The sequence below is a fragment of the Cetorhinus maximus genome, chromosome 2 (genome assembly GCF_964194155.1).
Source record: "Cetorhinus maximus chromosome 2, sCetMax3.hap1.1, whole genome shotgun sequence".
NCBI classification, from domain to species: Eukaryota; Metazoa; Chordata; class Chondrichthyes; order Lamniformes; family Cetorhinidae; genus Cetorhinus; species Cetorhinus maximus.
Genome location: NC_135880.1, coordinates 212,900,842 through 212,923,160, shown reverse-complemented (window position 1 = coordinate 212,923,160; position 22,319 = coordinate 212,900,842). Strand labels below are relative to the sequence as shown.

General features: G+C 44.2%; 1 protein-coding gene across 1 annotated transcript; it reads right to left on the bottom strand.

Annotated features, from left to right (window-relative positions):
- Positions 1-221: 221 nt before the first annotated feature.
- On the bottom strand, positions 222-1,372 carry LOC144691574 (26S proteasome complex subunit SEM1-like). The gene is made up of 2 exons (XM_078559785.1): positions 1,362-1,372; positions 222-977 (listed from the first exon to the last, which is right to left on the bottom strand). The coding sequence occupies exons 1-2, from the start codon at positions 1,370-1,372 to the stop codon at positions 701-703; spliced, it is 288 nt and encodes a 95-aa protein (XP_078415911.1). The 3' UTR covers positions 222-700.
- Between the last annotated feature and the right edge of the window lie 20,947 nt (positions 1,373-22,319).

Below are 22,319 nucleotides of genomic sequence, written 5' to 3'. Positions count from 1 at the left end.
GGACACAGATATAAGAACCAATTTCCACCGGTGTTGGGGAGAAACTGTGGAGAAGAGAAAAGTAATTTGCACTTATGCTGGGTTTTGTGAATAAACATATATTGAAGACAGGCTGGCTCCAGCTTCTTCCTTTACCAGATGCCCGCTCATCAGGTTAACAGGGTGATCTCAGTGACAGGCCTGAGCACTTTGATTGTTGGGCACCATTTTTTTCTTTGAACTTTAGAATTTGTTTTGCAATGCCATTTTATTCATTTGGTGCAATTTAGAGATATACATAAAAAAGCACAAATCCTACCAAGCTGATCTCAAAACCAAGGTTTTGGTTATGTGAACTCTTGATCTTTTGCACCTACTCAAAAATTATAGGTGGAAATCTGTAATGTTCTTGGAGTGTAGAGCTTCTGTCCATAGCTACACTCAGCACAATGTTCTGCAGTAAATGTGACCATTATAGAATAACAGTAAAGGAAACTATTTAATGCAGACCAAATTACATTTCAAAACAATTTATGAAAATAAAAAAGGAAAATTCACAAAAAGAATTGTGTCCTCCTTTGCAACAGAATGCTGAGTTACATTTCGTTCTCCACTGCATCTTGCTTCCAGTATTGGTGTGTCACAATAGCATTTAACACGTTTACACAAAATTCTTCATTCTACATCTTCCAGGCATTCACATCATGCAGCATCTTGCCAGCTAGGAGGTTTCCATCTTGTATCCAAACTTTTCTAATTCAGCTCTTAACTGGTTAGAAAAATCATCCTCTACATTATCGTCATCCCAGTTATCTTCCCAGACATGGGCATCTTCGTCTTCATCTAAACCAGTCCAGCCTTCTGCCGGAAACTCCTCGAACTCATCGTCCTCCTCCAGCAGGCCCAGGTGTCTGATTGGCAACTGCAGGCATTGAATCAGTTCACCAATCAGGGAGGAAGCAGGATATCTCGGGTTTCCTCTAATTAAGAAGCTTAACCTAAAGGCAAAACTTAAAGGATGGGGAGGCAATTAAAAACTTAACCTGTGGTATTTTGGGAGCAGCCAGCACCTGTCCATTGAAAGACTGCTGGTTAGGGTGAATTATGCTTAATATCAAAAGGTGAAGTGTGCGCAGCGTAGCATACGTTCCGTCCAATAATGTCTGAAAGCTTCATCCAAGTCCCTGTATGCTTAGAATTTGTATGGCTTAATGAGGCACACGTCCGAAACAGGCAGGCACATTTGCTACCCATTTCCAGGACTGGCTAGGTATAGCAGCAGGAGGATCTGAACTGGGAATGGGGCAGTAAGTTTAACGTGGCAATTTTCAGAATGCTATTAGCCCAATTCCCACAAGTTGAGGCTGTGAAGGTTGCCTTACCTTGCTGACATTTCATAGTGTGCAATGCATAGGTGAAGAGACTGTAGTGCTGAGGATTTCAGAAGAAACATTAATGACATCATGGAATCTGAATGCAGTCCCAGCATTGTGGGAAGTCAGCCCCCAAATAAAACTGGTACTGCATGGTCTCCAGCCTTCTTCCTTCCTGCTTCTTAAAGAGGAGTCTGCTTGTCAGTTGGATCATGTAACTGGATGTTGGCCCACACGACTTCGGTATTTATTTCATGGTGTCTATGGTTTTGGTATTCACACTTTTTTAAAGCTGCACCTATGAGTATTAGGGAAAAAAACTTGCATTTATGTAGCACCTTTCATGGCCTCTGGACATCCGAAAGTGTTTTACAGCCAATGAAGTGAATTTGGAGTATGGTCACTGTTGCCATGTAAGAAACATGGCAGCTAATTTGTGTCAAGTAAGTTCCCACAAGCAGTAATGTTATATAATATGTTATAACCAAGTAATCTGGTTTTTTTTAGATACTGTTTAAGAGATTAATATTGGCCAGGACACTTGGCATTTCAATTGCATTGGAACTGGTGGAGGAAAGAACTTGCCTCAACCAATGGCAGAAGAGAGCCACATACAAAAGAAAAGCCACATACCCGTGCAACCAATATTTCACTCTGCAGCTGTCTTAATGTTGTCTCTACCAATACCGGACCACACTTTCACATATGGCTATACATCATTATTCAACATTGATCTCCTGCCATTGCCTCTAGCCTTAGAGCAATAACATTGAATAGCACAGCAGTTCTTCACAAGTGCATTATTCTGCCTCATCCCAAATAAAATGTCATAAGACATTGGATTCAATTAAGCCGAGTTTAGTTGGTGCATTTCCTTTGTGACAGTGTACTACATGTCTTCCATTTCCTAAATGTGCGCTGCTTCTAAATAATTCCCTCAGTGGCAGGAGGAAGTGAAGTGGATGGAAACTGCACAACCATGTCAGCCTCTGTGGAGTCAAACAAGAGGTCAAGTCACTCATTCGAGACACACACAATATCCAAAGAGCAAAAATCCTGCAGCTTCTGCACTGTGACCATGCTATAGCTCAGTATGCTGTCAGTTACTTTAACATAACAATTCACCTGGTTATGCAGGAAATCTATCAATCTCAATAAGCCTAATACATTTTAAAAAGGGCATACAAAACTCAAGCTGATAAAAATCAACGATGCACAACAACTCAGGATCAGAAATGAATTTAATTCCTACTCCAAAATCTTTTTAAATTGGGAATCCAATTCTTCCCCCATACATCTTAAGTGAGATCCGCAATTATTGAATCAAACACCCAAAGAGTAGAAATGAAAGGATTCCTTGCTCTATTTTTTGATGGGGGGTGGGGTGCGGTGGCTAGGGTAAAATAAGTTACGGCACATGCCTTTTAAGGTTGGAAAATGTTGAGAAATACTTCTCTTGGCACGGGTGCATAAATAAATATTTTTATTCCCTAGCTGCGAGATCCAGACTTGTGTCAAATTCTGCAAGTAGCTTTGCAACACTGGGCTTTGTTCCACTGAGGAGCAGAGATGAAGTAAAATGGGAACTTTAGAGTCTATTTTCCACCCCATGGCTGTCAATTAAAGTAGAAACAACATCACGCAGTCACTTGTCTACGACGTTCCCTGTCTGATTTAACAAGCATGCTATCTTTGGTTTTCTTAAATAGCATTTTATGTTGAATTAAAATAGTTTTTAATGCTAATATTAATAATTAGAAATATATAGGGCTTTTATGCAATATATAAAATGCAAAAAACAATTTTTTTGCAAGTATGTGTAATATATTCAGTACCGGGAATGATTTACATTTTATACTTCTATTGGTTCACTGTGGGCCTTGTTCCTCCACAGGTCACTCAATTAAAAGTGATAGCGATAAGTAGTTTAGCTTCATTCCCCCTCAAGAAAATATTTGACTGATGACCTCCCCGCTTCATAAAGCCTTGAGATTTGTGCGCCTAGGTATATCATTATCCTCCTCTGCAAAGTAAAGGATTATTTATGGGCCATTATCCTGCATGACTACACTGACTTTCACATTAGAAGATAATCTTAGACAGTGGGGGAAGCAATAAACACCTCTTGTGACAATGGAAATGCATTAATACCTTAGTCATGCAGTTATTATATCACTCAAGTCAAACTTAACAGTGCCTCGATCTTGTATGTCCGACATTTACTGCTGGGAATACAGACATATGTTAAAATAGCCCAGATTTTCCTCTCCAGAGCCCGGGATTAAGGGCTTCACCAGCCAGGAGCAGCAGTACCTATCGCAAATTCAGGCACATGCTTCCAGTGATATCCATTCTTGGGGGTGGATTATCTGAAAATTTTCACCACTTATACGCTCATATTTTACAAAAGGGATTCCTGGCAGGTGAATCTCTTATGTTGTGCCCAGGAACTGAAGAGAAAATCTGGTCTACTGTTAGTAACCAGGATGTTTAGCACTGTATTACTACATTGTACAATATGATGCCATTACAGTTGAACAGTAGCAATGTATTTACCCGCACATTCACTTTAAATCACTGTAAGTCAAGACAGCACTGGTACCATTGAAATCAGCTGGGGCTATCGAGGCTTTCTCCTCAATATTCCTTTAATTAAAGCAACTGTCCCATTGTGTTTTGAAAGAATTCATGGAGTCTGCATCAACAATAGCTGCATATTTTAATCACCCTTTATGAAATTATTCATTTTCTTTTCGTGGTGATCTCAAATTTGTGTGCTCTTGTTTCCATTTCATCTGCCAGAGCAAACAATCGATCCTCATTTACCCTACTGTAATACTCAGTACCCTTGAAGAGTAGAGTCAGGTCTCGTTAATCAGCCCCACAGCGCTTTATTGCTGCAGAGCTGGTCAGCGTGGAGCTGGTTGGCTCCATGCCGACATGGTTTCTGGGTTGGTGGGGGGGTGGGGGGGGGTGCGGGTGGAGGTGCTATATTATTCTGTCCATTGAATCAGGGGCCCACCTTACTGAGAAGAAAATCTGCTGGGTTGCAAACTGACATGTTGATTCATTATTTTACACCGCAGCCAATGACCAATTTCACCATTCCCCCTCCTCCCACCCTTCACGTGGTAGTTAAACTTTTATTCAGTTCAGTCATGCAAGTAGGAGTGTAGGGCTTAGTAGGAGGGTAGGAATTTTTAAAAAGCTATTTTAATCTATCTTTATTGCTGTTCTATTGTGGTGCAATGATTTCTTCAGCTATAAAATATATGTAATCTGCCTTGACCCTATTAAACTGAGTGGGAGCTTGCCTTACATGTTAAGTGGTTTGAAATGATCTTCCAATTGTTTTAATGATGTGATGTGATGTGATGTGATGCGATGCGTTCTATCCACAAACTACTTTTTAAATTGAAGAACACGACGAAACAATAAATGTAAATACCATAATGTGCTAATGCCTGCCTGTGCCTCTTGCACCAATACTTCCATCTCCAAACTAGTTTTATAAAAAAAGCCTAACAGACCCAGATAATACTGGGGGGAAAAAAGTGGTAGTGCCATTACTGGTGTGTTAAAAGAGAGACATGCAGCCCATTTGTTTAAGATAGATTAAACTTAGGTTCCAAAAAGTGAAGTCATTGACCTTACAGGCAGCATATTACTTGGTGCAAATCTGGTTCCATGTGTGTGCAGGTCTCTCATCACGTCACGTCCCGAACCCACAGAGGCACAGAGTTGACCCTTTGTCTTTTGAAAGTGATTTTGCTCAGAAGGGCAGATCTGTCATTCTGGAGAGAAATAGTTGATGTCTCATAGTTGAATATGTTAAACAAAAAAATCTTTCTGATTGAAGTGGACTTTTGCAACATCACGTGATCCCTAACTTGCTTCATAATGTGTGGCAAATGGAACTACAAAAACAGTGTAAGTCTGCAAAATCACAATGAATCTGAATAAAGGCTTTTTTTGGAGTGTTATCAGGTGATCAGAGGACCACGGTGTAGGGGAGTTCTTAGGGCATCATTCTGAGAACCTGCCAGAAAAGTTTAAAAGATGGCTCAATATATACTTTAGCACTCCTCAGTAAAATATAACTCAGATGATCCAACCAAGCACTTCCCATTCCTCTTATGTAAAAAGTCAGATCAAAGCGTGGCATTTAAATATACATGAGTCTTATCCACGTAGAAAATATTGCTCAGTTATTCTGTATTTTCACTACTCAGCAAACTGCTAATCCATCATGTCAGTTGACTTTCACACATAAATATTACTCTTATATAAGATTATACTTTGTACAATAAAAAGTTTTAATTGCTGTTCATTTGCTGCCTGAATTCTAAAATGTGTCCAAGTATACATATTGTGGATTGGTCAGATTTTATAAGCAGTTTATAGAAATCCAGATCTAAATGCGTAGTTTTAATCCATGAAAAAGTGTCTTGGCAAACTAGTTACCCTTTAATCAGAATTCAACTGTACAGAGAGCCTTACACAAACTAAATGAGCACAGATGCTGGTTAATTCCCTTAGGATTGAAACACTTCTGCTATCAAGCATCCCTGTCAAAACTCTTGGCAATTGCACTTTTCAATTTCGAAAAGTCAAGCAATTTCGAGAAAATAGATAATTGTAAATCCACAATGGCTTCTAGAAAAAATGTGATGCTATCATTTAAAGGCCAATCAAATGCTCATTCCATGGCCCAGGATAATCAAAGGTTGAACCAAACATGAAATATCCACATTACTCAGTCTTAACAAGAGCTAAACTCCCCTTTTAATGATGCATTTCAAATACTATGTGGACGTAGAATTACAAATTAGTTTCAAGGAAAAATGATAATAGCTGTGAAGCAATCTTGCAAAGCAGATGACAATCTCTGCACTGCTCCAATCCTGACCCTTTGTGTATCACTAATTTTAATTACTCCACCATTGGAGCTCTAAATTTCCTCCCTTGGCCTCCCTGCCTCTCTTTCCCTTTTCAGATACCCCTTAAAACCAACCTCCTTGACCAAGCTTTTGGTCATCTGTCCTAATTGATTCCTTACATGGCTAGTGTCAAATGTTGTTTGAAAATGCTCCTGTGAAGCACCTTTTAGGACTTTTTGGCAACATTAAAAGTGCTACATAAATGCAAGTTGGTGTTGTTGTTGAAATTCTGCGGCAGAAAGAAATGAAAAAGAAATAGAATAGAATTTATCCAACAAAATCTGCAGATATTATTCAGCAAGACTGCATCTCATGGAATCTTGAAAAGAACAGGTGACAATGGTTGGAACATAAGAAAACTGCTTTTATTAAGAGTTCAGCATGTATACACAAAACAGTGATTAGAAATAATGGTAAGGTTCTTGCCGGAAAATAAATAGCATGTTAATAATGCATGGTGTTATTAATGTGTAAATCAGCCGACAAGTTCAGGGAATGAAGAGGCTCCATGACTCGCAAATCTCCAGAACTTGCTAATCGATTTATGCACTCTGCCATTTGCTTTGCACAGACAAAATTTCACCCTTAGCCTCCTCGTTATTTTTTAAGAACTTGCTGAAATTGCACATTAATTACCCATTAAACAAATCACACAAAGCTAGGGCTGGAACTTAACTGTGGAAGTACCTTTTAAACAACTGGATTGTTTTGTTAATGTGATAAGGGTTTAGATGGGGCTTGGGGATTATCTAGTCTCCCAAAAGTATGCTGCTTGAGTCCATAGTCTTTTAAACCAAAACTATTTAATTACAGCAAGTACGTACATATTTGGACCACCACGCAAGGTAAGAGCTTCCGCTCTCTTCAAGATCACTCTTACTTCTCAGTCATGTGACCTGACATCATTATCACGTCAGCATCATGTATGCTTCTGATGTTAACCCTTTACTCTACATCTCTCCCTAAGTCTTTAGTCCTATAATATTTACCTCCTCCTACATCTCCCCCTAAATTCTCAGACTTCACAGGGTTAGTCTCTGAGCTGCCTTGACCAATCTCCCTGATCTCGTTCTGATCTCCTTTTGAGATCAAGGATATTCAATACTCTTCATCTGACGACATGAGTGTTCTTCTCCTGGGGGACTGTAGAGCTTGTAGTAGGTCTTTCCTCTTCTTCAGGATCTGAGCAGTAAGTCCAAGTTTCCATTGGCTTTTTTTTTCCCTAGGATATTAAGGTGCAATGGTTTCTTCTTATTATACCCTGACCTGTTCCAACCCTGTATGATCTTGGTTGTGGAGTTTTTTTCAATGATTATACCATCCCTCTGTTAGTATCAGACCCATACTCTCTCCCTGGGCTTCAGCATTGGTAACTCACGTGCTCTATGCCTGTGATGAAAGTTTCGAGCCTGTTTTATTCTCTATTCTTCCTCACGGTGTTTTAACCTCTCCTCGTTGCTCGTGGTGAAGTTGGTTTGAATTTTTGTGTCAGAGATGGAAGCTGTGTTCTCAATCTCCTACCCATTAGTAACTCAGATGGTGAGAAACCATTCTATATTAGAAGGGATCGATAACTCAGAAAAGCAAAATTAAGGTCTTCGATTTTCTTTAATTAATCCTTAACGGTTCCTACTCCTCTCTCGGCCTCTGCATTTATTTGAGGATAGTGAGGTGAACTGGTTCCCTGAATGAAGCCATATTCATTTGTGAAATTTTGGAATTGTTTATTAGTGAATTGGGGCCCATTGTCAGACACTACAATGTCTGGAATGCCAGGCGTTGAATAAATTCTCTTGGGCTGAATGACTGCTTCTGCCATGATTCTATGCAATCGGTTTACTTCTATCCACCATGAATAATAATCAATAATGATAAGGATGCTTTTCCCCTTAAATTCAAATAAATCCCCTCCCAAGCACTTACGCAGCCATGGTGGAAAAGAAGATGGTAATAGTGGTTCTTTATGTTCTTAGCTGTTTACTGCACAAGTAATACATTCAGAAATCATTCCTTCTATAAAGTGAGTAATACCTGGTCATCACACTGGCTGCTGTGCCCTCGCACGACACTTCATAATTCCTAAATGTCCTTGGTGGAGTCTTTGAAGAATATCAACCCGAAGAACTCTTGGTATGACTAATCTCTCATTGACGACCAGTAAGTTGTCAATGACAGTGAGGTGCTTACACCATTCAAAATACTGGAATAGTATTGAATTACTGGGGATACAATCTGACCATGCTTCCCGATGGTATTCTCTGATTTGAAGACATTCCTAATTCCATGGTCTTGCTTTATTTTCTGCAACTTTCCAGTAGCTGGTAAGTGCTGAGTGATTAAGGATTATGCTTCAGCCTCCTCAATGAAGTCTATATCCACTTGTTCAATTCTTTCTGAAGGAATTCTTGACAGTGTGTCCTTGTACGTACTCTATGGGCATAATTGTCTGCCTGTCGGATGGGCCGTGTGGGAAATTAAGGCCTGCCCAGCGTGAAACGCGGCTCCCTAGGAGAGCGGGAGTGGGCGGGAGGCGACGGGGCTGCTATGACTGCCAGGTCCAATGGAGACCCGGCGGCCTGTTTAAAAGTGCTCCTGCAGCCTTGCAAAGGCTGTCAAACATGGCCAGCAGAGAGCTGCTGGTGAGCAGGCCGGGCAGGAAGGTAGGGCAGGAGGCCACTGTGCCCCTCGTTTCTCAGACGATTGACTTGATGCCCTCCTGGAGGAGGTGGCAGCACAGTGGGAGGTCCCCGTTCCGAGGGACTGGAGGATGAGGCCCCCCACATGTCCAAACAAGCCTGGGAGGAGGTGGAGGAGGTAATGAGCCCTTGGATCCAGTGCCACAAGCGCTTTAATGACCTTTTGCGCTCAGGAAGGGTGAGCACCGTGTTGGCATTGGTCACTTAACCCAGCAGGTAGGCTTTCCCCCCTGCACCTCACTCCCCCACCTCAACTCTGCGTGCAGTTACTGCATTGAATCATTGACGGCATGTGTCCTTCGCTGGATTGGGCCAGCAGATATTGCCCATGCCAAGGTCACCCTGATGATGAGATGGGTTCTGCACCCACATTATTGTTTTGGGGGCAACCTGGAGGGTCTGCACCTAGGCGCAGCGCTGGAACTGCAAAGCATGTCAAAGTCAGGGTGCTGACTTGCTGGGAGGGGAGCTTCCAGGTTGCAGGGCACCGATCCATCTGCTGCCCTTTGTGTTCCACATGCTTGCGTCTCCTTGCTTTGCAAGGTTGGACCATGTGGTGCCAAATGTGATGTAGGCAGCATTTGGCCGAGGCGGTGGACAGGCCTGGCATCTCTGTGTGAGTGTGTGCCAGCTGCGGGGTGAGGAGGCACTGGAGCCCTGCAATGTTCCAGTTTGGTTGGGGTGGGATGGCAGCGAAGAGATTCCAGGTACAAGCTGCACTAATCAATGCTCTTTTCTCCTTTTCAGGGGAAGAATGCTCATAATGCCGCCGAGTGGTTGAGGACTGGCGGAGGGCCGGCCCAGTTGATGATCATTACCAGGTTCAAGCAGGAGGCCCTGGATCTGGAGCGGGGACATGTGCCCAGGTCCACTGGTGTCGTTGAGGCTGAGGTGCCTCAGGCAGGTATGTTAGACCAGCACTGAGGTCACCATTAGTGTCCCAGCAGCCATGGCGATGCTGAATGTTCAGTGATTGAAATTTGCAATATGGCTTGACCACTGCTTATGGAAGGATGAACACATAATAATCTGGGGGACAGGGATACACATTGACATTGTCTCCACGTTAACTAATCAAATGCCCCTGTTCTTCCTTTCAGCAGATCAGGGCCGGGAGGAGGAGGCATAGGGACTCCCTCTCACACTTGAGGGCTCTGAAGTCTCTGACCCACCAGCAGCACACCATCTCTGCCAGGCAGGCACCAGCACAGGTACTAGCACTTCGGTAGGAATTAAATCATCGGCTAGTGTCCCGGGACACAGTGGTGAGGGCATTTCAGTCGCTGGAGGAGCTGGTGGAGACAGAGAGTGCCCATGGTGTCAGCAGTCAGAGGATTACAGGGAACCAGGCACATGCTCAGTTGGTGGCTGATGATGGGCCTCTGGAGTCGTCCATGAGGCAGCAAATACTGGAAGTCCAGCAGGGTGTGCAGGAGGATCTGGCGGAGATACATGAGGCTATGCTTGGCTTGGTCTCCGTGGTGGAGGAGTCCACACATCGCCAATGCAATGAGCCTCATGGCCGAGCGCCATGCTTCCCCCATGGAGACAGTGGCGACTCGCGTGGAGAGGCTCCTCCAGGAGACCAATCAGGACTTCATGGGGATGTGTTCGGACCAGCAAGCCCTCACATCGGCATTGACCTCAGCTGGTCAGGGCCAGTGTGGGAAATGATCTGGGCACCAAATTTCCCAGCTCAGTGCCCATCCATCTACAGTGAGCAGGGAGGTCCGAAGCCACCTTACGCCAGTGCAACAGCTGCCTATCGTCTCTGTGGGCTCCTCTCAGGGCGCTCCGGATAAAGGCAGCAGACTCTCCGCCCCTCTGCCAATGACCGTTGCATCCGATGAGGCTGCGACGAATGGGGAGATGCCAGCCGTGGAACTGGCCGCTCCCTCCTATGTGGGGCCAGCACAGGCTCCACGGGCCAGAGGACGGCCGCCAAGGTCATCGAGGCCAACAGGACAGCACAGTGAGCAGGCTGTCTCAGATGCCAGTGAGGGGACAGCACCGAGACCTAGCACCCGTAAGCATAAATTTAAGGCACGTTAGGCACACTACGGGTTTCTCACTGGTGCTTTTGTGTTGCCCCGCAATGAGGTCATGATTAATTGGTGTGATGTTTAACACCTTTGTCATTTTGTTTCCTTAAGATCATTTTGTTATATCATTAAATATAGACATGTGATCATGGCTGAGGGTGCCTCTTTTCCTCCGCAGGTGGATGGTTACCCATGATGTTATGAGTCAGCTATGTCACATTGAGCTTTATCGACAAGGAGCTTAGTTAATGTTCCTATCCAGGCAGGTTTAGCACACAGGTATCAAATATGGAGCCTGCAGCACAGGCTTTTGTTGGAATTCCATCTGTGGTATTCTAGCTGAAGGCTCATTGGAGTAAAGCCTCCCGGGTGTCCCTACCTCCCTGGAGTATGCCTGGGTCAGCGTCTACCCCCTCAGCATTTCCCTGTGCGTGCTCATCCTCGGACTCACTGCTGGACCCTTCGTGTGCAGCTGCAGCCACCGTGTCAACGTCTTCATCATCCACTGCGTCCCCCCTTTCCAGCGCAAGATTGTGGACAGCGCAGCACGCAACCACTATCACTGAGACACAATCTGGGGGGTACTGGAGTGCGCCCCCTGAACAATCCAGGCATTGGAAGCACATCTTGAGAAGACCGATGGTTCTCTCCACCACAGCCCTTGTGGAGGCGTGGCTCCTATTGTACCGCTGCTCAGCGTCTGTTCTTGGATGGCAGAGAGGCGTCATGAACCACCTTCTGAGGGGATAGCCCTTGTCACCCAGCAGCCATCCATCCAGCCGGGATGGAGCATTGAAGAGCCCCAGCACTTGGGAATGTCTGAGCATGTAGGCGTCGTGGGAGCTGCCTGGGTACCTTGCACAGACTTGCAGAATCTTCAGCTTATGATCATACACTATCTGCACGTTCATGGAGTGGAAGCCCTTCCTGTTGATGAAGGCACCCGGTTCACTTGCTGGTGCCACATGTGTGCAGTCTATTGCACCCTGAATGCGGTGGAAGCCAGAAATCGCTGCTAAGCCTCTAGCTCACTCTGTCTGGCTGGCCTGGTCCCAGCGGTAGTGGATGAACGTCAATGCACGCCTGAATAGAGCGTCTGTGACCTGCTTGACACAAGTGTGGACAGCTGATTGGGAGACACCGCAAAGATCACCCACCGAGCCCTGGGAGGAGCCAGAGGCATAGAAGGTGAGGACAGCAGTGACCTTTAGAGCCATTGGCATGGGGTGTCCACCCACACCGTTAGCGGAGATCTCAGTGCCAATCATCTGACAGATAGAGTTGACCTTGAGAGACGGAGCCTCCTTTGGCACTGCACCTCAGACATATTGAGATAGCTGCTTCGCCGCCTGTATACGCTGTCAGCAGGATAGTGGCGTCTTCTGCGGCCCCTTCTGCCTTGTACTTCCTGTTGGCCCTGCACCCCTTGTGCCTGCGCCTCTCCTCCCAAAGGTGGCTCCCCTGGAGGCTGAACGTACACTCCTGGCCTCCTCCCCCTTCTCGCCCTCCCTTCCTCCTCAGAGGAGGTGCCTCCAGTGGAGAGCACACTCCCATTCCCAGGCTAAGGGAAGGCTTCCTGAATCCTTCAGGCCCCAAAAAGGATCTTCACTGTAGAGTGCGGACTTGAAGGTTGTGAGTCCTGTCCAAGCAGCTGGTATGAGTTTTGAAGTATTTCTGCTCAAACAGGTAAGTCTCAGTAACTTTCCAAATTAAATATCTGATTGAGTGCATTCGCAACCCCACTGACCCCTCTTATCCCGCCCGTGGATGAGGTTTTGTACAAACGTGTCCTACCCGCCTGCCCGTTGCGCCTGTGCAACAACATGTAGATCGCACGGACCCCGAAAAATCACCGTCATTTGGTACCTCTAGGGCCTTAAGTGGCCTGTTAATGAATGCTGGGCGCGCATCAGAGACCGTCGCATGCCCGCCCACCGAAATATCGCGACGGCGCGCGTTGACGTTGGGATGCTCGCCCGACATCACCGCGCATCATTTTATGTGTCGGTAAGCGGGCCTCGCCCCTGCCCCCACTTGCCGACCAGAAAACTCTGGCCTATATCTCATCAATCTTAATCTTAATCTGAACCGTTGGATTCTGGACAGCAACTTTGCAATTTCTTTCACGTTTAGAAAGATGACGAGTGGTTTAAGGTCTGTTTTGATTTTGAAATGTAACCCCATAACATAGGCCGAGTTTTTTTCACATGCCCACATTGCTGCCAAATCTTCTTTTTCTACCATGGTGTACCGTTGCCCTGTTTCTGTCAGTGACCTAGAGGCAGTGTAGACTGGTCTGTGCTTCCTGCATTTTTTGCATTTGAAATAGTACTGACCCCACACCTGTAGACAATGATCAGTAAATCTGGGTCGTAATGTGCCAAGATTTCAGAAGTGATTAAAAGTTGTTTAATCCTTTCAGAAGCATTTTGCTGGTCCAGGTTCCAGCACCACTGTTGACCTGTCTCAAAAGCTGTCTCAAGAGCTCCGTTATGTCTGCTAAATTCGGTAGGAACTTGCCTACTTGGTTCACCATCTCTAGGAACCTTTGAAGCTCAGTTATGTTCCTGGGTTGCAGAAATTCTCTTATAAATTTCATTTTTTGCAGATCATCTGTGATTCTAGTGGTTTGTACTATGTGACCTAGAAACTTAACCACGGGTTTGGCAAACTCGCATTTTTCATTCAGCATTTGGCCTGCATTCTGTAAGGCTCTCAAGACTGCTCTGACCCCCATGACCATGCTCCTCTCTCATGAATCCATGTATGAGTACATCATTCATATGGCATAGTGCTCCTTCCACGCCTCCTAAAGTGTTGTATGTCGTTCTCTGGAAGATTTCTGGAGTGAATGCAATTTCAAAGGTCAAGCTATTGAAACATAACAACCGAAGGGCATTATAAATGTGGTCAGCAATCTGGATTTATTTGTCCAGAAACAACTGCCAAAACCCACTTTTCACATCCAATTTGGTAAATTAAGTGCCCTTGGCTAGTTTTCCTTGGCTCTCATCCACTGAAGCCGTTGGGTAGATCTCATGTTCCACTGTTTTGTTTAACTGAGTTAAAGCCACGCAGATTGTTATAGAGCCGTTTGGTTTTGGAACCATAACCATACCTGAACACCATTTTGTTAGTATGGTGACCAATGATATAACCCCTTGCTGCTGCATCTTTTCTAGTTCGACCTAGACTTTGCCCAAGAATGGATGAGGGAGCTTCCTTGGAGTAAAGGGGCAAATTGGTTTAGCATCAGCTCGTAGGGGGATATGGTACTCGGTCTTTAATTTTCCCAACACTGTAAACAATTTTGGGAATTCGTTTCTGAATGTAGTGCTGTAATTCTCATCAGCAACTTCATCCACCTTACAGATTAATTTCAGTTTTAGGCATGCCTTTCTGCTTAGCAGATAGCATTCTTGATTTTGAATGACATAGAGGTTTGAGGTTTTCCCAATTTTTATACTTCAGCTTCGCCATGAGTTGGCCTTTCACCTTTTGTGTAGTTCCCTCCAGGACCTTTAATTTAATAGATGAGGGCTGCAATGTAACCTGTTTGAGGCATTTTACTTCATCTGATAAAATAGAAACCCCTGCTCCTGTGTCTAATTTTTAAACTCTGCGGGGTGCCTATCCACTTTGACTGTCATTTATCTACCCTAGGGAGGTTATGATTCTTCCATTGCTTGTACATAGCTCTTCTTGAAAATGTTCTCCCTTTTGAAGGTTGTCAGTGCTTTTGAGCGACAAATAGGTTTAATGTGGCCTGTTGTTCCACAGATGTGTCACTCTACCCCCCGCCGCTGAACACTCTTCTAGTTTGTGCTGCTTGCTCGCACCATGCCGGAGGCATTCGCTTTTCCCCATTTTGGTGGGCTTAGGCTTTGGCATGCTTTCCATTTTATGGCCCACGAATTGAATTATCTTGCTTGATCTTCTCCATGGGACCTCTCCTCCCCCACGAATGAACACCTGATTCTGTGCTCTAAGTTCCATTTGTCTTGCTGCACTGCTTCCACCAGCATTAAATCCTCCCTTTTCTGTAAGAGATCTGATAATGCTTCATTTAACACCTCGGCAATGATCCTGTCGTGATTCAGCTCATCTTTTAAAATTCCAGTGGCACAGTTCCCTGCCAGCCTGTAGAAACCGTTGATAAATGAACCCACACTTACACCCAACCTTTGAATTTTCTTCTGTTAAATTTAGCCCTCCCAATTATTAAGTTCCAAAAGTCACTGAAATAAAAAGTCAGAAGCTTGCATGACTTTTTCATAAGAAGCTGAAGCCTCATCAACCCACTGTCTTACTATCATATCATCAGCGATAGTTCCTGCGGCATAAAGTAGGGCACTGACCTGGTCTTTCTGGTCTTTTTTATGCAACCCTAAAGCAGTCTGTACCTTGTGAATCTTTTTCTTCAGTTGTTCCAGTTCTGGGCCTGTTGTGAGCATTCCACACCCTGAAATGATTCTGGTAAGGTGGAATTGTTACTGCATTCGATCCTGTTTCTCCACTACTGCTTTCTGTTTCGGGCCTGTGCTCACTGCTTTCTGGCCTCTGGGTCTATGTCACAGCTTGCCTCTGCTTGTCCCGCGATGTTCTGATGCCTTGGTGAGTCTTGGAATTTTTTTCTTTTGTCCTTCCTTCGAGGCTCTCTTTTCTTGCCAGCCCTGTAGCTTCTTTTAGTTTTTGTTGGGCCTTTCACTCACTACCACCATGTTTTGTTGTGTGGTAGGAGTTTAGATGGGGTTTGGGAATTGTCTAGTCTCCAAAAGTATGCTGCTCGAGTCCATAGTCATTTTAACCAGAACTATTTATTTACAGCAAGTATTCACATTTTTGGACCTCCACACAAGATAAGAGCTTCTGCTCTCTTCAAGATCTCTCTTACTTCTCAGTCAAGTGACGTGACATCGTTATCACATCAGCATCATTTATGCTTCTGATGTTAACCCTTTACTCTACAGTGATAATTTCAATGTAACCCAATCTTTCTCTAGCTCTTATTTCTGTTTCTTTGCCTGATTTGCCCCTAATTTACCCTCCTTCTTTTGCTTCTTTCTCAATCCTTAAATCCCATTAGTTAATGAAGGTACTTTGTAGATTCCACCACTCACCAAGTTCCCAGATGCCTCATCACCCTCCCTGTGCCGCTTGCTGTAAATCTGTATTTACAGCAAATTACAGCACAAAATGTTCAGAGCTGAAGGGTCCAGGAAAAAAAGCATAGGCTTCTATATGCTCTGCTCCAGCATAATCCTGTCCTTGTTTTGCTATGTATCTTATATAAGGTGGGAATTTACTGTTGATGCAATTTTTCATGGTTCTGACCTCACACACTCCCTGATCACTGAGTGCAGGAAATAAAAATTTCTGTAAGTGTTTCATGCTCATATTTACTATTTAAGACAGGGCACTAATCTTTCCCGCTTCAAACGAGCACTAAAGGCCAGCCGGATTCTCATGTTGGGAACCTAAACATAACAACGTGAATGTTGATTTGATTTTTGATGCCAGACATCGTTTATCTATGGAGATTGCATCCAGTGTTTCCATCTCATTTGATTGAATGGAAGAGAATGAATAGCTTAAAAGAAAGAATCATTTGGCACAATAGGCAGATTGGCTGCACCAACCAATATCCTGCCAATCATATCAACAGGCTCACATATGTTACCTGGCAATAGACAAGGACCATTTGGTGTTGGCGAAATTGCTTAAACTTTCTGCTCTTTCCTGGAGACATCTTCAAACTACGCATGGTGCCTGCATGCCAGTGAGTGAATAGGCGGTCAAGATGTAACAAGAGTAAGATGGTATTATTCATGAGCTTGGTGTAGTCCCTGGTTTCACCCTTTCCTATTCCGTTGGTGATCCTATATCCAGTGTTTTCCAGGGTGGCCTCCTGAAGTAGATTCTAAGGCTTCTAACTTCTCAGCCGTCATCCAGTTTGTTTTACTTTACTCCCTTCAGTTATGCCCCAACCTTTCCTGCAAACAGAAAAGCAATCTTCAAATATTGCAAGTTTAAGGAATATATTTGGTGCAGAGATGTCCCCATGTTACAGCCTGTTGTCTCTCAGTAAATGAACTTGGTTCATGGAGTTGCATTGTGTTGGAAGGATATGGTGTGTGAAGTTGATTTCAAGTTTTTACAATGACAAGAATTTCAGATCTAAGTTGCAACCTGACGTGTGGCATGATATAGTACAGCTGTGAATTCATGAGCTATAAAGTTATATGAATACTTCAGATGGGGTAACAGTAATGAGTAACAAATCATGAGAAAACATGGTATGGTATGCATACATATGGAATCTTTGTCCTTCTCTTTTGGATTTGGGCCCAGGTCCTCTGATGTAATGCAGATGGCACTGACCTCATCAGCAGCCTCCTACCAGGCTTGCTGCACCTATTGTTTCTGCAGAAAGTTCCCCTTAGTCTTAAGAGCTATTCCATGAAGTTAAGTGGCTAGTGAGCCAACTGTTCAACTCATGCACAAGATGCAATGGGCAGCCCACAGGTGGTAGCTCACACAAGGTCCATTCAATGTGCAAATACCCTTGAAAGAACTCACACTCCACTGTTTAACCACAATTTGCAAAGGAATTTTCAAGCTATGTTTCACATAAATAAACGGAATTCATTTTAAAATCGTTCCAGATGTTAACTTTGTGTGTAAGTCATATCACATCTGTCACTTTGTGAACCAAGCAAATGATGCAGGCCTTTCCTGAACCATTCACTCGATAAAAGACCAATTTCAGACCAAACCACTGACATGGAAAATATGTATGAAATGTATAATTGGCAGTAATACAACAATAAAGATTGGAATTCTGCCAGCAGTCATTGTTGAATACTTCCTACAAAGGAAGGTTAGAAACTCTCACCAATGCATCCCTTTACTTGGCAAGATTTCATTTGTCACCACCAATTACCCCACTGGCAGGCAGAGGCCTTGCTTTTGAGTTTCGGCCAGTGCATCACTTCCTCGCCGATACACAGAAATTGATAGTACAGTTTTCATCAAATTACATTTTCAAGATGAACATTAAGCCCAAAGATTATTTGTGGGTGTCAGCCGTGGCTCAGCACTCTGAATCAGAAGGTTGTGGGTTCAAGCCTTTAAGACTTGAGCACAAAACCTTAGCTAACACCTCACTGCAGTACTTGAGAGAGTGCTGCACTGTCAGAGGTACCTTATTTCAGATGAGACATTAAACCAAGGTCCCACTCAGCTGTCCCCTAAGGTGGATGTAAAAGACCCACAGCACTATTTGATGAACAGCAGTGTAATTCTCCCCTGTATCCTGGCCAATACTTATCCCTCAACCAAGGTCATTTAAGAAAAATATTATCTTGCCATTGTGTCATTGCTGCTTGTGGAACCTTGCTGTGCACAATTTGGCTGCTGCGCTTCCCACATTACAACAGTGGGCTGCCCTTCAAAAGTACTTTATTGGCTGTAAAGCACTTTGGGTCATCAAATGCACTGTATAAATGTGAGTTTTTCTTTTTAAAGGTGGTATTTAAAATCACTTCCAGTCACTCAGGAGGAAATAAACAAGCGCAAAGAAAATGTTCAATATGACACTGAATGAAAACAAATTGTCAAGTATTGGCATCATAATTATTTCTGAGTATCACAATAATCTATTATTACATTTAAAAGTACTATAACAGACACAGCCATTAAAGTGTGATTAGGCATGCTGCACTGTCTGTGGGAGTAGATAATATATGAAACTATGGAGATGAAATTGACTGATACAAAGTTTTAACATTTGACAAGATGTCGTTTGTTAAAATGGATTTGTTTATTTTTATACCTAATTAGGAAAGAATTAATTTGCATAATGATGTGAAAGTGGACAGTTAAATAAGAGAGACAAAAAATTTATAACAAATCTAAATATAAATGTTGTTGTATAGGATGACAAACAACAAATGCACTAATGTTTCTTTAATGGATTGATTAAATCTAATGATTTATTCCCATCTGTGCTTTCATCACAGATCCAAACAACCGCATGTCACATACAGTACACCAATCCCTGCATTGCATTTCCGTGAGTCTCACCTATTGCTTAAAGAAACAAGTATTTTTCCTCTTGTCACATGCTATCATGAGGACAATCTGTAGTAGCCATGAACCATGAACCATATAGGCATTTATCCTTTGCAAGTTCAAATTTGGCCCATGGGATATTCCCATCAATAGCACCCCTTTACATTCTGGCAAACAGATGCACACACAAGCACTGATGCTACAGCTGACTTTTCTCCTGTTATCAGCCCTGAATAAATCCACCTCTTCATAAGCCTCCAATCCTGCTTCATTGCAACATTGCTAGGGCAAATGTTAGTAACTTGATCTAAGATCTTTTGCAGCCCATTTAGACCTCAGTGACAATTTCCACAGTTTATATGCACTCGCTTCCCAGATCTCAGATGGTCCATCAGGCAGCAGTGAACTGATACAACTCAGTTCAACCCTTGCCTTTTCAGGCGTTTTCTGCATAGAATACATGGTCGGTTACAGCACTCAAAGATTGACCTGCAATGTGCATTACTATCTAACGGAACACCCTCTCTCCTGGAATTACCAGACCAAGGCCGGTTGGTAGAAATCCATCCCTTACTCTCAGTAATTCATGCTGGAATTGCAGTCAACGGATTCTCATTTCCTCTTTCATGTTGTTTTTTTTCAATCACTTATTCCAAAATGACATTCAAAATGTTCCTCATTTACTTTCAAATCTTAGGAATTTCAATTCATTTCTTTCAGGCGATCCCAGCACTATCATGCACAAAGCTACTGAAGATTCAGAACTTCATCTTTACCTTCATGGCCCCACACCATGCCCACCAGACAGGTCATCTAGAGAACCACCAGGGTTCTGAGGCAGGACAGTGGGAATATTTCAATGCTCCCTGGAAAGATTAGTGTGCTACACCCTGCATGACAGCCATGACTGAAGGTCTGGACTTCAACATACCAGCAAACAAGCCACAAAGGGAGAAGGTCCTACACTGTGGGAGCCAAAGCAAAGGGACATGGTATGCTTGCAGGAGGCAAGCATCCTCCAGAACAGGCCCAACAGAGCGTGGGTTGTAATACAGGCTTCCAACCAATGGGCATCTGCAGAGGTCACAAACAAGCAACAGGACTAAGAGAATAATCACTACAACTTCAAATAAAGCTTTATTACAGAAATGCTAGTTTGCAAATTGTTAACAACGCCTAGAATGTTTCTCTAAAAAGCATGTAGCGGTATTATCAATTGACTAGTAATCCAGAGAACCAGGGCAATTATCTGGGGACCAGGGTTCAAATCCCAGCGCGGCAGATGGTGAAATTTGAATTCAATAAAAATTCTGGAATTTAGAATTCTAATGATGACCATTAAAACCATCGTCGCTTGTCATAAAAACTCATCTGGTTCACTAATGTCATTTAGGGAAGGAAATCCGCCCTCTTTACCTGGTCTGTCCGACATGTGACTCCAGACCCACAACAGTGCGGTTGACTCTTAAACGCCCTCTGAAATGGCCTCGCAAGCCATTCATTTCTCAGGGGGCAATTTGGGATGGGGCAGTAGATGCTGGCCTAGCCAATGACGCCTCCAGCCCATGAACGAATAAAAAAGATGGCAGATATCTTTCTGCGTGGCAGCTTCCCCAGCTGATAAGAGAGGGGGAGAAGGAGGAGGTTTCAGAGACAGGCTGAAAATTCAGGCTCAGTTCCAAGATGAGTTCTTCAGCCAGCAGTGAGTGCTTATCCTTGTGGGTGACATGTAATTGGCAATCGGCTCATCCAAAATTCAATCGTCATGTGTGGATTGGCGGTTCGGCAAGTAATTCGGTTTTATTCCATATTTCTACTGTGTTTCCCGCATTGAATTCCCAAAGTCAAATCGCTCTTTCCTTTCACGTCTGGTGAGCTCGGCGGCCACTTTCGGGCCGATTGAGGCGGGAGCTGCCGAATCCGCGCGCTAGCGCCGAGGGCGGTTTTTGTTTTGAAAAAGCGACCAACGGTCGAGAGCGAGAGGGCGGGAAATGGCGGAGGCGCGAGCCTTGTGCTGTCTACCCGTTACTTTAGGTGGGCCGGAGAATTGGGGCATGATGGTGGAATATCAGTCTTATGAGCCATGGGCCTGTGATTCTTCAATCCTAAGACCTTCGTAAGTCTTCTTTCCAGGGACAGGAAATGCTGCTGCCTGTATTGAGATCTTGAGCTGTATCCTGCCATGTGCAGCCTGGCAATATGGTTGTTGCTAGAAGGCTGCAGCCCAGGAGTACTCCAGCTGCCCATAGATATAGCAGCATCAGTTCTGAGCATCTGACCAGTCTGCTCCATCACTGTCCCCCGACAAAGAGCCTGCTGGATGTCCCAATGCAGCCGTCAATTGTTCAATTGGCTCTTGCAGCTCCAGAGTCCCCCATGCAATGTTGCTACTGATCATCACTGCAGACCCCGAGACTGCAACTGCTAGATTCCCAGTTGCTGTTAATGAAGCCCACTAAGTTCCTCCAACAGCCAATGCCTATTCAAGCCAGCAGCCATGAAGGCGATTCCGCTGACTCACTGTGGCTATATCCTCCCCTTCCTCCAAGTATCCTCCCTCCCCAAAACTGGATTTAGATACCAGGGAGTTTGCCTGCCCTTGAAGCGCTTGGTAGATCCTGCCTAATGTCTCCACACCGGCACCCAGTTGAGGGGAGCTGGTTAACTATCTCTGCACTGGGGGGGTGAGTGGGTTGGGGTCCCGGGGTGGGTGGCAAGGGTACCTTGAAGATAAGATGAAAGTTGCACTTCAAGGCTGGAGCAGAGGTTTGAAGCTTTACATTGATCCCTCTGGCAGCATTGAGCATGAACTATTTAAGAAGACCAGAATCTCCTCCCTCCATCTCCTTTGCTTGAATTTCCATGTTCCTTCTCACCCCACCCCCCACCAACCCACACCATGCAGTCCCTCCCCACTTCCACCTCCGTGTCATCCCACTTCTCCTCTACAGCTACTGCCTGCCTATGTCTCAAGAAAAGGATGGTTAAAAATGGCTGCCCTTGCCAGTGTTCAGGTGTTCCACATGAGGCATGGAGATGGGAAGCCTGCGCCATTGCCCTGCACTGGAACACTGAGAAACAGCAAGCAGGCTGGCACTCACCTGGCTCTTCTACCATCTGTTCCCACCTCACACCCACCTCGGCCTCTACCGCAGCCATGAGCACTGTGCACATTCTTGTCATATAAAGACCCAAAATGGAAAACATAAGGCTGGT